The sequence below is a fragment of the Pleurodeles waltl genome, chromosome 11 (genome assembly GCF_031143425.1).
Source record: "Pleurodeles waltl isolate 20211129_DDA chromosome 11, aPleWal1.hap1.20221129, whole genome shotgun sequence".
NCBI lineage: Eukaryota > Metazoa > Chordata > Amphibia > Caudata > Salamandridae > Pleurodeles > Pleurodeles waltl.
The window spans coordinates 824253640-824272417 of record NC_090450.1 but is presented as its reverse complement, the minus strand read 5'-3'; the positions used below and the strand labels follow the sequence as shown (position 1 = coordinate 824272417).

Here is an 18778-nt window from a genome sequence, read left to right as displayed (position 1 = left end):
GTGCGGTCATTCGGCGGTTCCCGCCAGGCGGGCGGCTCCAGCCGCCCGCCGGGGTCTGAATGACCCCCTATATCTCATTTTGATATAGTGTATACAGAGCCAGCTTCCTACAGCTATCCAGAAATTCACCCTACCAATGACCACTGTGGATAAACCATGATTCCTGTATGACTCTAAAGAGCAGTTAAATATATATTTGTTCTTAATTGTGGCTGGTCAGAAGGTGTGAAATTAATGAATACACCTGCCATCGTTCCAGCTGTGATACTTCACGTGGAAAAGAAATACAAAGCCCATGATTTAGCTCCAGCTTGCCTCACTGGTCATTCTAGGCTGGATTCAGTAATTGCTTTAGCGGCTCAAAGAAGAATCAAGTCCCCAATAATGTTGTCTGGCTAGGATAGCAAACGTATTGACAATCTGGCCCAGAGAATTTCCTGTATGGCAGTAACCTCAATGAACACAAAAGGGTGATGAACGGAGTGCTGAAACTTTTCAAACACTCACCCCAGTCACAGATTTGGGTTTAATCCATTGTTCTGCTCACCATGCCACCTCGGTTTGGACCCAGCCATATGCAAATAATTCTTGACCCTGTTCCCCATGGGAACATTCCAGCACGAACTATCAGGCCAGGTCCACCCTGGACTGGAAACAAGAATCCTGGGACCAGTCTTGGGTTATCACCCCTCATCAGCCAGGCTAGCTTTAATCCGGTGGAATAATGAGCAAGGCACCCATGTCTGGGCTACCATGGCCAGACGGTGACTTTAGCAACACGAAAGCTGGGCCCAGGATGCTTGTTTCTGCGGTGCAGGAATAATGGTCATCACCTCTTCAAATAAACCTTCACAGATCTGCCATATTTGTAAAGTTTGGCAAAAAGTGGTCTCAAATATTCTTCAGTCAGGGTCCAATCGATTGCAGTCTCCAGATTTAGAAGGACTGACAGTTCAACTAATTTATTTTCCCCAAGGATCATTAAACAATTTATGAAAGGTCTCTTCACAGCTTTTCCAGTTCTTCTGCATCCTTCAATTCAGTCCACATTCAGGTGATGTTACCTCATTTTACGTCGATACATAGAGCTGACTTAAAATTTGTTTCATGGGAGACAGCACTACTCTTGGCTCTGACATTGGCTAGGAGAGTAGGAGAGATTCAGGCATTCACCATCAGAGAATGTTTTTGCTGGCTCACTAGGACAAAGTGATACTCAGAACCAAGCCTAAAGTCATTGTTAAGGTGTTTATTGACTTCCATTTAAATGAGGAAGTCATTCTTAGAACCTTCTTTCCCAATCCATCCTTACCAGCAGAAAGATAATTACGTTGCTTAGACTTGCATAGATGCCTCAAACTCTATATGGATAAGGCAAAGGACATACGTACATTAGACCAGCTATTTGTATCATTTGCTCAACCACGAAAAGGTCAAACCCTGTCCAACCGGGGGACAGCTTGTTGGCTCTCAGCCAGTATTTACAAAGCCAAGCGTCTTCCTCAGGTAGGAGTGAGGGCACATTCCACTGGGGGCATGGCTTTAACACCAGCACTCTGTGCTGGAGTACCCTTGAAAGATATCTGCATGTTCATGAAGCATTACTCCGTAGAGGTTGGTATAGAAGCTGATGCAGCAGTGGGACAGGCAGTCCTGAGAAACCTATATCAGTAAAGGTGAGCCTGCTTCCTGCTTTGTTCTATTCTATAATGTGTATTGCTTGCTATTCTCATTCAAGCATCTGAATTTATAAAAGATCCAATGTTGGAGAAAAATGAGTTGCTTACCTGTAACTCCATTTCTCCAACATTGATATCTTTCATATATTCACATGTGACCCACCCTCCTGGTCAGAGGTTCATTTTATTCTGTTCTCAAACTTATGCTTTAAAATCTGAGCTAAGGTGTCCTTTTGGGTGAGTATGAGTGCCTACACTCCCAGCTCATTGGCTGAAGTTTGGATTCTTACAAAAGACTTGGATGTGTTACTAAATGGACTATATTGTTTCAGGCCTTTGACCATTCTGGATTATATACTGTGTGTTGTACATCCTGCTATTTTAATGTACTGGGGATTCCCAGTTGATGATGGGGAATGGTTCAAGTGTGTGAACATATAAAAGATACCAATGTTATAGAACTGCAGTTACAGGTAAGCAACACATTTTTTCTCAGATGTTTCCGTTTATTGGAGCAGTTCTGGATCTGGCACGATTTTGTGATTTATTTATTTTCTTTCCCCTGAATGGAGAGTTGAGGACATTCTGGCTATGATCCTGGTGTTTCAGCCTCTGTCCTGGATCTCAGGGCAGATGATTCTGAGGCTAGTGACACATGCGAGGTGGCATATGTGACTCTGCATAGGTACCTAAAGTCCCAGTGGACACAGCACTAGGGGAATCTTTTGGATTGTATCCAGGTTCCAGAGGAGGCTGCAAAAGACCTGCAGTGGTGGCTGCTGGACAGTAAGTGGGTCAGTGACAGACCTCTCTCCTTACTCCAACCAGGTTTGACAGTGGAGACAAATGCATTGCTTTTGGGTTGGGAAGCCATGTGAGAGAGATGGAAATACGAGGCCTGTGGTCTTTGGTGGGAGGTTGACTCCACTTCACCATGTTAGGGTTAGTTTTGCATTCTTTGAAGGCCTTCCTAAGTACCATCTGAGGAAGACTGGTGCAGGTGCTCTTGGACAACATCACCGTCATGTGGTACTGCAAGAAACAAGATAGTGCTGGTAATCGGTCATGTTTCAGGAGGTTCTGTGCCTCTGGAGGTGGGTAGTGTATATCCTGGCGTTATCTCTAATTGCCAGGGTGCCCAAACCCAGCTGCCAACAATTAACGCGCCATGAATGGCAGTTACACCCAGAGGTGGCACAGAGCATCTTGCATCAATGGTGAGAACCCTGGCTCGATGCTTTCACCACTGCCAAGAAGGTGCAATGTCTGTGTTTGGTGTATTTAAGTTCCCAAGGAGGCTCTTTATCAAACACACAATCTGTCTAGAGTGTGGCCTCTCGACTCCTTTTTGCCTTTTAGCTGCAGTGTTTCCTGCCCAGATTTCTGAAAAAGATCAGGAGTGTCTGGGCCCAAGTCATCCAAGTGGCACCTGATTATGCCAGGAGTGTGTGGTGCCCAGAACTCCTGGCCATCAGCATCTGTGGTCCTATCATGCTGCCAGTTTGCAGCAGCAGGGCACTGCACATGGGCCTGTGCAGTCTCTCCCTCCATGCTAGGATATTGAGTGGCGACAGTTGATCTCATTAGGCCTTCCTCCCGAGGTCAGCGATGTCATTTTGGTAGTGAGTTATTCCTCCACAAAATCGGTGTACGCCAGTCATTGGGACAAGTTAACTGTTTAGTGCAACACTCGCCAGAATGACCCCTCTGCAAGCCAAGTTGTCTGATGTGTTGTTGCTTGTTTCATCCCTGGCCCAACAAGCACTTGATTTGGGCACTGATAAAGGCTACTTGTTGGCACAGTCTGATTATTATTATTATTTTTTTAAGTTTCCAGAGCAGCCCTCGTGGTTTAAATAACCAGATAAGATTTTTTAAAGGTTTGCAGCATTTCTTTCCACCGACGCCCTTTGCGATGCCATAGTGGGATTTAACTTTGGTTCTTAGTTGTTTTTAATGTGTACTCCTTTTTAGGTGATGCAGTTATCCCTTATGTCTCCTGTCTGTCAAGGCGGTCTTCCTCATTGCCTTATGTCAGCTCGACATGTGAGCAAGCTTCAGGCTCTTCCTGTCCATCTACCTCATACCATGTTTGTTCCTGACAAGCTGGTGTTAAGGATCCAAGCTTCTTTTCTACCAAAAGTTGTAACACTGTTTCACATTTGGCAGCCAATTACCCTTTCGGCATTTTTTGCTCCATGTCATCCTGTCAAAGAGGAAAAGAGACTCCATTGTTTCACTCAAGAGAGCACTAAGCTTTTATACAGATCGCACACTAGAACATTCGGTAGACTATCAGCTCCTTGAGGGGTTTTCCAGGGTAAAGAAGATAAAGGTAGTGCAAACACTGACCATCCTCCTATGGATTGTTGTCTGTATTGAGATTTGCTAGGCATTGCTAAAAGCCAGCCTCCAGAGGGCTCAGAGGCTCATTCCACAAGAGTCAAGGATGCCATCACTGTGATGGCATGCAGAGTGATTGTCCAGGATATTTGTCAGGCAGCTACATGGGCGTTGGTACATAGATTCACAATGCACTGCTGCCACAAGAGTTGGGTTTATAGAGAGGGGCATTTTGCCTACTTGGTCCTGTAGGATGTTTTAGTCTTAGCCAGTTCACAGGCCCTCCACGTGGGGAGGTACTGCTATGGTATCCTATTCACGATTTGCAGAATCTGTGGTTAGAAGTATCAATCAGAAGAACAAGTTACTCACCGTCAGTAACTCCCTTTTTGGTGGATAATCTATCTAACCACAGATTACTCAACAACCCTTCCGCCTCCCCATTCTAAATAGGTCCCAGTCGAGAGATGTACGCATTGGTCAAGCCAGTCTGGTGATGGGCTTTGTGTCAGAGAGCTCGAAGAACCTAAGAAAGTAACTGACGTCAGCATTCATGGATAGAGCTTATATGCTGCTCTGCTTGTCACGTCTGAAGTGGAACGAAGTCATTGTGGAACTGCACAATGCCACATACTGGTGTGCAGGAGTACTGTTCTAAATTTGTCTGGATCCAGTTTAACACCGGGGAATACTCACAAGGCGAGGAATCTGCAGTTAGATAGACTATCTCCCAGAAAGAGCATTACCAAAGGTAAGTAACCTGTTAGTTAAAACAATTGTTGTACACTTGGAGAACAAATATGGCCTTAAAAAATTCTCGGAGCATTCCAATGATCAAATTAAGACCGATTTCATGATCTCAGCTCAAAGAGGATTGGAGAATCCAGCCTCACCCTAAATAGCAGCATGTGGACGATGATGGAGAGTCGAGGAGGTGTTGAAGGCCATGGGTAAATGCTTTTGCTGCTGCATCAAGCAAGATATCCCTTGCTACAACCATCTTGGCTATATACTGTGAGCATCTGTGACATAACTTTTCTGACCGTTCTAGATAAACCTCCGGAAGGACAGAAAAAAGCAGGACAAAGCTGTACTAAGTGAAGGTAAAGGGGTCTTGTTGGCCATTATTGATGCTTCCATGGACTTGACTACAACATGTTTCAGCACTTTGCTAATGGAGTGGTCAAGAAGACATGGTTGACTACAAAGCACATCATTCTGACCAGAGGTCGAACCAGAATTCTGGCTATGCTATTTCATGACCATACATTTTTTGTCAAACAAGTTACCAGTTTACAAGCCATTGAACCAAACAGAGATGTAGAAAAGCTACTTATGATACTTCAGATCACACGCCAAGACATTCTACCATCTACAGATTATAACGGTCTTTTTGCATTTGTACATGCCAAAGAGACCTACTCATGTATACTGATGCTGTCAATGCAATATTTTAATTTTAATGTGACGAACCAACATTCACAGTTGAAAGTCCAACCATTTTGCTTGGAATCTGCCCTAGTGCGTTCCCCAAGTTTATGATCCTGATGGTAGCCTATCTGTGAAATCTAGGTTTTAGCATGGGCATAAGAATCCCTATAAACTTCTACCATATGCAGATAAGTGGTTTCAGTAAGTACCAACCATTTCACAGACCAACAAGACATTTATGACAATTTTTGAAGCTTTGAAGAGTGTGGCCTAGCTCGAATAAGTAGCAATCCTTTCTTTCACCGAGCACTAATATGATTTTCCTACAATATGCCCAAATAAAATAGGCATCAAAGTGTATTTGTCAGTGGAAAGGAATCTATGACTTATCCAGTTGATACACATCTTGCAATTTCTAAATGAAGTTTCACTGTGCAGGTTCCAGGCTCTACTGAATTGTATGTTCTCATATACCCTTTTGGTCTCCCTTGGGTGTGAACAGAACAAACGTAACTAAACGTATTGTGGTGCCAAAATCCATGGACAGTTAGATAAAATTGCACAGCCAACATGAGACAGGCCCTACTACAGCGGTAAAACTAAGCCAATCTCTTCAAGGGCCAACTGTAACATCAACAAGAATCTATAGTTCTTCTTGACTATTTACAATTCCTTGAAAGTGCTGGGAGTACAGCTTTTAAACCTGTGAACAGGTGCCCACTGGTCACCAGGAAAAAAACCAAAACATTTCTCCTGATGTCGTAGAACTCAGGCCAGTGAGGCTGGCTCTTAAACCCTTTTGTCCATCCATCTAGAACACCAAGTCAAAGTGTGGACAGGAAACATTTCCTTCCCTTTCTGTGGCTGCAAACAGGGAGGAACAAATTCTCTAAGTCAGTCCACGGAAGCGCAGCAACTAATGTCCTGAACAACTACACATAACATCTGCAATTAATGAACTGAACAATTAAACATAACATTTCACTCTCGATAGAGCATGTGCACGTATGATGAACCCACCACAGGCGGCTCTGTGGGAAATGTTGCTCTGGTATGCCACCTCTCAGAGAAGGAAGCATAATGGGTCATAACCAGTATGTCATACTATTTATATCAATGGGAGATCTCAATGAAAATAGTTATATTTCTACTGTCTGTAAACATTATTATGCCATGATTTCAGAATTATGGTTCATTTTTTTTTTCAGTCAGTAAAAAAAAAATCACCTTATTCATTTCCTTCAGAGAACATTCTTACAAGGACAGGCCATCAGTAGAATTGGTTAGAGGTAGTGCATGTTTTAGGAACATGCTGTGACATACAATGTAGGGATTAATTTGTGTCCAGAGAGTCATTCGGGGGATTAAAAATGCAAAATCGTTATTAATCTTAAAAGTTCAGTAATTTAGCCTTTACCTAACAGACATGTTGAAAACTAGTAGATGGCTTAGAAAAGGAAGCCCAGGTTTCTCCTAAGTCCCAATTAAAAGCAAGTTCGAAATGTTCATTGTTCTAAGTTTTCTAGAAATGAGCCTCCTTGAAGGCAAAGCCCAGCCTTTTTTTTCTAGCCCTCTCTATCTGCGCTGAAAAGAATTGGATCTGTTTGCTTTTCAGGCTTGAAGCATATGTTTGTGTTAGGACAATATATTCCCTCCCCTGGAGGTTAATATTCAAGCTTTACTGTGGCACAGTTGTTAGTTTTTGCAGATATGTCTGCCATGGTAATGGTTTGTACGTAAAAGTAATTTAGTTTCCACTGGGCCAGCAACAATCAGTAAAGCATAGGATGCAGCTGTGTACGTGAACTGCCCAGAGGAAAAAGGAAAAAAGTAGAAAAGTCCTAGCACAGTAACTTTATGGTAATAGGCTGTATAGAAGAGAATCATATCAGACAGTGTTTTAATTATGTCCACATATGGGAGAGGCTGCTAGATTAATTTTGCTGTGAATGAGCAGCGTGGTGTGGAGATTAGGAGAGGAATAGACAGTTGTGCAAATGTCTGCCATCCTTGGGGTGACTTGTTTCAATTTAAGGTTTTGTACAGGATTGTTTCATAATGAAATTATTTAATGGAAGCAAGGCTACAGTGTGGTAACTATAAAGAGAATTAATTTAAATTGTGCTTAAATTGACCTCAGTGCACTCCATAGAGTAGATGTTCATAGTAAGTATGACATTTACTCCACCAAGCCTGATTAGCTGATGTCTGACAAACAAAGGTGTTGTGTGTTCTCTTTGGGTGGACTGCAAAGTCTAATCCCTTCCTCACTGCTTTTTAGTCCTTATTTGTCATACTAATTTGCTCTTCCTCTACCATATAGATCTCATAAGATGCGTACTAGGCAGAAGAGTTGTGTATATTTAAAGAAAGAAATATCAATAAAGAATTCGAGTTCAGAATATAAAAGAATTAGAGACACACTTTTAGTCTAGACCATTGGTTCTTAACCTTTTGACTTCCGTTGATCCTCTGCCCCCAGTGAATCATTACTGGAATCCGAAGAGCCCCACTGAGTCATTATAGGAAAATGGGGAACCCTGGCCTAAGCAATTTCTATGATTTGAACCTCAGAACAAAACAAAAAACTACTAAGCAAGTATACACCTAACAATTGGTGAAATATTGAAATATTTGGTTTAATTCACAATCAAATATAGAAAAAGATTTCAAATTTTAATTTTTGCTTCTTTATTTATATATGCTTGTTCATCCTAATGAATTAATTTTAATATCATTTAAATTGGTAGCACAGCCTCAAACCCTTTGAGTAGGATTTGTGGACCCCCAGGGATCCTTGGATCACAGGTTAAGAGCCATTGTTCTGGACTTTAGATCTTTGCTAAGGGCAAGAGCCTATCTGAAAAAATCCTTTAAGACAATCTTGCATAAGATATTGGGTTTCTGCCTGATGAAATCATAGCTTATTGTTTTCTGTCAAGGTACTTTGTTGGAAATTCTGTCTTTATGTTCAGAATCCTAAAAAGTCACAGAAATATTTCACTGCCCATGAATTCAAAGAAAATATACATGAGGGTGAAATATGATTTATTTGGAAACTGGTTGGCTGAACTAGACCTTTTCTGAGTTTAAGCTGTGTAAGTCTGTCCTTATGGGTGGCCATCCACTTGAAAAGAACTTGTTGCACGTTCAGTGCAACTTTTCTTGAACGCATCAGGCATTTCTTTTGGGAGAAGATGGTTTGAGTTGCTTATCAGCAAGCATACTCCAAAGGTGTAAAGTTTTTAAAGGAAGCAGCTTGCTGACTTAAAAAATCCAAATGTGCAGTTACCATGGAAGCACAATATAGACTGAGTCTGACATATGCTTTCTCATTTGCCCTTTTTCATCCTCAAAGGAGACGTTTTATTTTCTTGGAGTCCCACTAGGTTCTTTTTAATTTGAATATGTGGCAAAATGACTGCTGCCCGGTAAATTCAAATAGTATTGGGCATTCCATATGTTTATGTGCTTTCCGGTATGCATGATCTTCTTGGAGTTAACATCTGTACATTTATGTTGTCCCAGGCTTAGCACAGTTGCCTCTATTTGTGCGCAGAGATAATCTGCTCCTCCGTGAAGGTCTGATGCAAGTTGTCTTCTAGGTTTCTCTTTCTTTGTCATAGTGTATTATTTTATTACTAACATAGAACTACCCCCCAAAATAAAACTCCTACAATATAGCAAGATTTGCCTTCTAATGTCATTATTTCTAAACCGCCAAAGAATTAGTGGTGCTGTGTGAAGTTTCACATGTTGACCTTGCATAGCAATTTATTCCTTCAATATCTCCATATGAAGGGGGTGGGGGAAGTTAAATGGTGGTAGTTAAATATTTGGAAACGTGTTAATGTCTTATGCAGAGTTGTATGTTTGTTATCTCTTTTCACAGAAATTGCCACTGGTATGCTTTTTCTAGACCCTCTCCCCGACCAGCTTTCTTCATCTACACCTGAGCCTTTGACATCATTGGATAGTACAGATCCCAGCTCCTTGGGTAAAGACTCTGATCAAGACCAGAAGAATTCAGAAAAATGCAACATTCAGGGATCTTGTAACTCTTCCTGGCAAATGAAAAGTCATGATAGTACATCTAGTGAGGAGTCTAATGGAAAAGAAAAGACAGAAGGCAATTCAAGTTCTTACCAAGAAGAGATAAGTTGCATAGACCTTGAAAAGGATGATGATGAATCTGCACAAGTTTCTATAGGATCAACAGCAGTGGACAGTGGTCTTTTATATTCAGTGGAGTGTACCAAGAAAGAGCCAGTTCCTCACAACATGGCTCAAACCAGCAAGGTAAGAACTGGAAATCACAAACATCTACGCCTAGTAAAGACTGGTGTAACCTGTGATGCCCAAATACCATTTCTGTGAATGCAGTCCAAGAAATGTTGCGTGTGTGTGTGTGTGTGTGCGTGCGCACACGCGCTCCACCTCTGTGGTTGCACACAAAACAAGACTGGCACTCACTAGTTTCCTTGAGCTGTGGTGTTCAAGTGAAACTCTTCTCAGTAGCCTTCCCATTGCATTCTGGTCAATGTGGTTTATCTTTTGCAAACTTGCTGTTCGTACAGTGAAGCAAATAACTCTTCATTACATCTTCAGTGTGTATCTGTTTGTACACATATATGTGTATATGATTTTGTGTGTGTACATATATATGTTCGATAGCACGTGTAGCTGCAGATACACATGCTATGCATATCCCTTCTGACATCTAGTGTTGGGCTCGGAGTGTTACAAGTTGTTTTTCTTCAAATAAGTCTTTTTAGAGTCATTTGATCGAGTGACTCCTCCTCTCGGTTCCATTGTGCATGGGCATCAACTCCATTGTTGGATTGTTTTCTTTCCGCGGTCGGGTTCAGACATGTTTCCTCTTGCTCCAAGATTCATCGGAAAACCTTAGAAAACCTTCTTATTCGTCGGTATTGTTTTGATCGCGTTTTCCATCTAGCATCGAATCGGTAGTACTGTCGGAACCTTCTTTTTTGCCCTTTGGGGGGCGTGCGCCCAACTCGGGCCTATTCGGGCCTACTGCGTGGAAAGCCTGATGGATCTGAATCCATTCTGATTCTGTCCTCGGTGCCACACGAAGTACCCCTATACAGACCAACACTTGGTTTGTAATTTGTGCCTTTCTCCAGACCATCGGGAGGAAAATTGTGAGGCATGTCGATCATTTCGTTCAAAGAATACCTTAGGAGATCGCAGAGCTAGAAGCCTCAAAATGGCGCCGAAAAGCAGTGAACATCTCGATGTTGCTGTAAAAGAGCAGGCGCAGACAGCAGTCGCCATCCGAGACACAGACTCCAAACAGGAATCGGAGGACGACAGACCCATCACAGCTGGGACAGTATGTATGTCTGTCCTTACACCCCTGCACAAAAGACAATTAAAGGCCTTGGGTACACCACTGCAGGAAGGCCATGGTTTGGCCCGAAAACAGACTGTCGGCGACCGTCCTTCAAGGTCGGCGCCGAAAAAGGCCACTCCTCAGTCTACTTCGGAGTAGAGTAAATCTGTCAAAGGCTCAGTTTGGGACTCCCAGTAAAAAAGCCCACTCTTCTGAGTCGAAAATTCGGCAGTCGGCTTTGGAGCCGAGACCCTCCAATACCTTTTTGGGACGAAAAAACCCTAATATACAGAGGAACAAGGACTTTCCAAAAAATTTAGAGAATCACATAAAACCTCTGAGGAAGAGCCTGACATTTAGCCCATTTTACAAATTATGGATGAGAGAATCCAGAAAACACATCCATAAAGAGACCGGAAGAATTATCACTGCACCTCCATTAAAAACAAAAAGAAAGCTGGCTTTCCAAGAGGAGCTGGACTCTGTACAGCCACCAGCAAAGGTGCAAAAGGAGAAACAATACCTCTTCATACTTCTCCTCCTCATTCTTCACAATTATCTGCCTCACCTCACAACAGCCCACCACCAATGCTTTCGCCAACAGTTTCATTATATTCACAGGGAGATACAGCAGACCCGTGGGCTCTTTATGACCCTGATTCCATCCCAGATAATGACCCAGATACTTACCCATCAACACCTTCTCCACCAGAAGATACCACTGCATAAAACCACGTCATATCCAGGGCAGCAGCTTATCATGGGGCAACCATGCATTCAGAGCTATTGGAAGAAGAATTCTTATTTAATACACCATCTTCTACACATTCCAGGTACCAGTGTCTCCCAATGTTACCAGGCATGGTAAAACATGCAGACCAAAGTTTTAGCGAGCCTGTAAAATCTAGGATTATCACACCTAGAATCAATAAAAAGTATAAGCCTGCACCCTCTGACTCAGATTACATTACTCACCAGGCCCCTCCAGACTCAGTGGTAGTCAGTGCAGCAAGAAAGAGTGCAAATAGCCAGTCTTAAGGAGATGCATCTCCTCCTGATAAGGAGAGCAGAAAAGTTGACACAGCAGGGAAAAGAGTTGCTACACAGGCAGCAAATCAGTGGAGAATTGCAAATTCTAAGGCACTGCTAGCCCGCTATGATAGGGCCCATTGGGATGAGATGCAGGATATTAAACAGCATCTCCCAAAAGAGCACCAGACAAGGGCACAGCAAGTAGTAGAAGAGGGGCAAGCGATTAGTAATAATGAAATAAGTCCGGCCCTTGATGCTGCTGATACAGCTGCAAGGAGCGTAAACACTGCCATCACAATCAGAAGACATGCATGGCTGCGCTCCTCTGGTTTTTAACCAGAAACTCAACAGGCTGTACTTAACATGCCTTTTGATAAAAAGCACCTCTTTGGCCCAGAAGTGGATACCACTATTGAAATACTGAGAAAGGACTCGGATACTGCAAAAGCAATGGGCGCTTTGTACACCACCCCATATAGAGGTTCATTTCGCAGGCCACAGTTTTGAGTAGGTTTCAAACCACAATCCTCAGAGGCTTCCACCTCCCAAACAAAGCAACCACAACAAACCCAGTATCAATGAGGTGGGTTTAGAAGATCCTATAGAGGTCAATACTTTAGAAATAGAGGTAAATTCCAAACCTCTAAAGAAACAACACAACCAAAACAGTGACTTCCTTCCCTCCCTTCCACTCCACACTTCTCCTGTGGGGGTAAGACTACAGCAGTTCCATTCTCATTGGCAAAACATCACCACAGACAACTGGGTATTATCAATTATACGCAATGGCTATTGCCTAGAATTGATATCCGCCCCTCCATACATTCCGCCAAGATATCACAAGTTGTCCCCCGAACATACAGTTCTGTTACAACAAGAGGTACAATCTCTACTGTTCAAACAAGCAATAAAATAAGTTCCACAGTCCCAACAAGATACAGGAGTATACTCACTATACTTCCTAATTCCCAAAAAAGATGGCACCCTCAGGCCCATATTAGACCTCAGGCCTCTCAATATATACATCTTGTCAGAGCATTTTCACATGGTAACTCTGCAAGATGTTATTCCACTACTGCAAAAACACAATTTTATGACTGCTCTAGACCTCAAAGATGCGTATTTCTACATACCCATCCACCCATCTCACAGAAAATACCTCAGGTTTGTCATAGCAGAAAAACACTACCAGTTCAAAGTGTTGCCATTTGGCATAACAACAGCTCCAAGGGTGTTCACAAAGTGTCTAGCAGTAGTAGCGACATACTTAAGAAGACAGCACATCCATGTCTTTCCATATCTGGACGATTGGCTAATAAAATCAAGCAATCTTACACCAGGCCAAAAACGTACTTATTATGTGATAGAAACTCTGCACATAATAGGGTTTTCTTTAAATTACCAAAACTTGCACCTTCAACCAGCACAAATACAACCGTATCTAGGTGCTATCCGAAATACTCAACTAGTTCTAGCGTATCCAGATATGCAAAGGATACAAGCTTTCCAAACTTTAATACTACTCATACAGCAAAATCAACAATACACTGTAAGATTTATCATGAAGATTCTTGGAATTATGGCATCTTGCATAGCAATAGTCCCGCATGCGAGATTAAACATGAGGCCCTTACAACAGTGCCTTGCACAACAATGGTCACAAGCACACTGTCAACTTCAAGATCTAGTGTTGATGGACCGCCAAACACATATGTCCCTTCAATGGTGGAATCGCAGCAATTTAATGAAGGGGCGGTCGTTTCACGACCCTGTGCCTCAGACCATAATTACAACAGCTCCATCAATGATTGGTTGGTGAGCTCACCTAAACAATCAAAACATTCAAGGGCAATGGGATGTCAAACAGAAACAGCTACACATAAACCACTTAGAATTATTAGCTGTGTACCTTGCCCTAAAAGCATTTCAACCTCTTTTCAAACAGAAGAATGTTCTCATAAATACAAACAACATGACAACCATGTATTATCTCAACAAACAGAGAGGGACACGTTCATCTCAGCTGTCCCTTCTAGCCCAAGCAATTTGGAAATGGGCAATTCACAATCAAATTCATTTACTGGCACAATACGTTCCAAGGATAGACAATCACTTGGCAGATCTCCTCAGCAGAAATCACCAACAAACACACGAATGGGAGATTCACTCCCAAGTACTTCAAAGGTACTTTCAAAGGTGGGGAACACTAGACATAGATCTATTTGCTACAAGCGAAACTGCAAAATACCAAAACTTCGCACCCAGACACCCACATCCCCTATCCAAAGGCTATGCTCTATGGATCAGTTGGTCATGGATATTTGCTTACGCTTTTCCCCCCTCTCCCACTCCTTCCATTTATAGTCAACAAATTACGTCATTCAACATGACACTCATAGCACCAACATGGGCATGCCAACCTTGGTACACAACACTATTAGACCTATCTGTAGTACCTCACTCCAAACTCACAAACAGACCAGATTTGTTAACACAAAACAAAGGTCAAATCAGGCATCCAACCCCCAATGCTCTCAATCTAGCGATTTGGCTCATGAAGTCATAGAATTTGGTTACTTAAATCTTCCATCAGAATATTTGGAAGTAATTAAACAAGCACAAAAACCTACTACTAGACAGTGCTACGTGAATAAGTGGAAAAGATTTGTCTACTATTGTCAAACTAAAACCATAGATACACTTACAGCATCTATACAAGATATTGAATGCTATTTACTACATTTACAGAAATTACATTTGACTTTTTCATCTATTAAAATACACCTCACTGCAATATTTGCATACTTACACTGTTCAACATACTTCTCTATTCAGAGTTCCTGTTATCAAGGCCTTCATGGAAGGATTCAAACGCACCATTCCACCTAGAACACCACCTGTTCCATCATGGAATTTAAATATTGTACTTACAAGACTCATGGGACCACCTTTTGAACCCATGCACTCTTGCCAAATTCAATTTTTAACATGGAAGGTCGCCTTCCTTGTGGCTATTACTTCTTTCAGAAGAGTTAGTGAAATACAAGCATTCATTCTTGAAGAACACTATTTCCAAGTGCACAAACATAAGGTTGTACTAAGAACAAATAAAAAATTTCTACCAAAAGTAGTACCTCCTTTACACATCAAAAAACAGTGGTATTGCCAGTCTTCTTTCCACAGCCAGATTCTGTGGCAGAAAGAGCTCTTCATACCCTAGATCTCAAAAGAGCTCTTATGTACTAAATAGACAGAACTAAAGATTTTTGGAAAACAAAGCAACTTTTTGTTGCTTCCCAACAACCACATACAGGCAATCCTATATCAAAGCAAGGTTTAGCAAGATGGATTGTTAGATATATACAAACATGTTATATCAAAGCAAAGAGACACATTTTGATCACTCCTAAAGCACATTCTACAAGAAAGAAAGGTGCAACAATGGCTTTTTTAGGAAACATACCAATGGTTGGCATGTGTAAAGCAGCTACATGGTCAACTCCTCATACATTAACAAAACACTATTGTGTTTATGTATGCTCACAGCAACAAGCCACTGTAGGTCAAGCTGTCTTAAGGACTTTATTCCAAACAACTTCAACTCCTGTAGGCTTGCGACCGCTTTTTGGGAGGACTAACTGCTTTGTAGTCTATGCATAGCACGTGTATCTGCAGCTACACATGCCATTGAACGGAAAATGTCACTTATCCAGTGTACATCTGTTGGTGGCCATGTAGTGCTGCAGATTCACATGCACCCTCCCTCACCCCGGAAGCCTGTAGTCGTTTAAGTTTCTAACATTTGTACATATGTATATACATTTACATTTGCATGGACATCTCTTTATATGTCTATGCGCTATCACTCCTTTCTTCACCCTCTGCGGGAAAACAATCTTACAATGGAGTTGATGCCCATGCGCAATGGAACCGAGAGGAGGAGTCACTCGATCCCGTGACTCTAAAAAGACTTCTTCGAAGAAAAACAACTTGTAACGCTCCAAGCCCAACACTAGATGTCGGAAGGGATATGCATAGCATGTGAATCTGCAGCACTGCATGCCACGAACTGATGTACACTGTGTAAGTGACATTTTCCATATATATATATATATATATGTGTGTGTGTATATGTGTATATATATATATATATGTGTGTATATATATATATATATATATATTGTTACACACAATAAACTTGGTAAAAACAAACTAAGAGCATTGCAAAATGCACTATTGCTGTGTCAAAACTGTAGTGTGAGACCAGTGAGTCCCTTTCTAATGTACCCCCTACTACAATTTGATGGAAACAATGTTCAGGTATTTCATGGCCTTTCTTTGTCTCGGTTTCTAAGTATGATGTAAAATTTCCATATTTAGGCTCATTCCATTTTTTTTCAGATCAGTGATGTGGACAAGAGCAACATATCCAAGACATCTATGGGGCCATCCGTGGAGAAGATAAAAACTGGTATAAGAAATGTCCTTTTCTCCATTTTCTTTATGTAATGCTTGAATTGAATGTTCTATGACATTTATAGTGTTTTTACTGCACTGCCCAACCAACAGAAGTATGTTTTTATAAGAGAGAGGTGTGTTGAACGCAATGACATTTGTTCATTAAATGTTCTTTGTATGCGTGTGTCCAAATCTCAGATAAATCTTTCCTCAGTTTCCAAATATAAGGATAATTAGGGGTTTCAGGTGGACAAGCTAGTTCTTGATTTAGAGATCCCAAAGATAACGATCATGTTTACACTTGTTTTGTGGGTCTGCGGTGGTGGGGATCTAAAATACTAGATTTTGTTGAAGAATTAAACCTGCAGTATGCTTGCCAAAGGGAATCACCTCCCCATTTCTCAACATGTCTGGGTCATTTTACTCCTAATCCTACCACTTGCTTATTGATGCAGCATCCACATCTACTGATTCTTATTTACTTGACCAACATCAGGGATGTTGTCTTTCAGGGTCTAACTGGCAGCATCAGGTGATTACAGAAATTCAAAGGTTAAATTTTGTTTTCTTTACACATGTTTAAGGGGGGTTTTGTCTTTTACACCTGCTTCTCCCAATTTCACAATGGCACACAGAGTTTTAGAACTAAGTGTTGTTTTTAGGCCATAAACCATTTGAATGAATGGCCTCTAGTGAGTTGAAGATAGTTTTATAGAAAACTGCCTTTTTAATTCTGTCCAATTGTGTCCACCATGTCAATGAACTGTAGACCCCTACATTTTGTCAAGGCCTTCTGCAGTTTTTCGTACTGTTAAAAGATGTTGCCGCTGATATAATCTTGCTGTTGTCTCCTCACAGTTCAATATCTGCCAGATCTGTTACCCTCATACTGTGGATATCCTACATCTCAAGTTTACCAGATTTTCCACAATCTGGATTGTGGAGGGACCTTTGCTTTATTTGAAACCTACATTAGAAGTTTTATTTTTCAGATTATCTTTGTGTCCTGTTTATTTTGCATTTTTACTGTTATTTGCCTTTTGCAGACATCCACACACATGATGTTGTTATCATGGGTCACTCCACATTTGTTTTCTATCTTTATATGGCTGTTCAATTTGCTCTAGTTTTATTCACATACTTGCCATTCTGTCTTGACAACAAGAAGCTGTATCATCTCAGATTTTCTATAATCTTCCCTTGGGTATGGTGGAAGGAGACACTCTTCTAATAGTAGTAGTAAGTCATCCATCCTGCATAAAAACCGCTTACCACCTCCAAATCCCCCTTCTGTCTATATGTGGCTTTGCTGTCTGGCATGAATGAAGGCTCTGATGAACAGGGACTGTAATGGATGAACTGGCTGTCCTCTGAAAGCTGTTGTGTCTCGAGCCAGGTTCAAGTGGTGCTGCACGTTCACTTAGTTTGTCTTTCTTAAAGAAACAGACCTACATTATGCAAAGGTCCTCAGTTTTCCTCTCACCCAGAAGAAATATGCCATGAATGTAAAACACTGTTCTTAGCGGTCCCTCAATTATACCTATCAAGGTAATTAATGTAAATCCGCACAACATGTCTTATTGTGCCAATAGGTTTGAAGTCAGAACATCGTATTTCATCATTCTTCCAGCATCCGGTCCCTGTGGCTAACCTAGCTTCCACACCTAACACCTAAGATATCTTATCAGCTGATCTTACACATGGTGCTCTATGGAGCGATGAGAGGACAGTGCAATGCTTCTTGTTAAAAAGAATGTAGTAGTACATATGAGCTCACCGCTGTTTTGTTTTCTTCTTTTTAAAAGATGAAATTCACATGGTCAACTTTCCTTGTAGCCACATTTCAGTTGCTGTGCTTATGAAACATGCAGAATATGTAAACTGTGCAGGCTTACTTTCTAGGCCCTGCACTTACATCACACTGTAATACATTTAATGCACTAACAATGCATGTTGGCTTACAACCAGGCATTGTTGTATGCAACTGTATGGAAATGCCTATGTTTGCATGTATTTGAACATAAGCTTCTGTTTATTTGCATCTGTGCACCCTATGCGTGTGCTCTGACCCCTAAAACATATATGTTGGCTATACTTCTAATTGGCATATTTAACTTATTCACAAGTCCTTAGTATCTGGTACAAAGTATACGCAGAGCCTGCGAGTTCAATGTCACAAGTGGACTGCAGCATAAATTATTTCAGTACTACAGTGACAGGGCGAAGCATGATTGCAGGCCTACCACTGTAGAATGTCTCTGCAGGTTTTAGTTGATAATTCGACTTCTCAGACTAATACTTTTACACAGGCATAAATCCTCCTTTTGAAATATTATTAAGGCACCCCTAATTAGGCCTTAATGCCCAAGAACAGTGCATTGAATTTCAAAGTAGGACATGTAAAGGTTTAAGGTAAAATATATCCTTACAGTGACAAAGCCACTAAAAGCCATTTTCACTTTAGCAGGGTTAGCTGTTC

General features: G+C 41.4%; 1 protein-coding gene across 4 annotated transcripts in view; it reads left to right on the top strand.

Annotated features, from left to right (window-relative positions):
- The window catches only part of SMTN (smoothelin), a 777537-nt gene that overhangs the window by 374275 nt on the left and 384484 nt on the right, over positions 1 to 18778 (top strand). For 3 of the 4 annotated variants that reach the window (XM_069214660.1, XM_069214658.1, XM_069214659.1), the window contains 2 exons: positions 9346 to 9752; positions 16243 to 16312. In XM_069214660.1, coding sequence (XP_069070761.1) covers positions 9346 to 9752; positions 16243 to 16312 — 477 coding nt within the window. The remainder of the gene's footprint in view (positions 1 to 9345; positions 9753 to 16242; positions 16313 to 18778) is intronic. The other variant, XM_069214661.1, reaches the window with a different exon arrangement.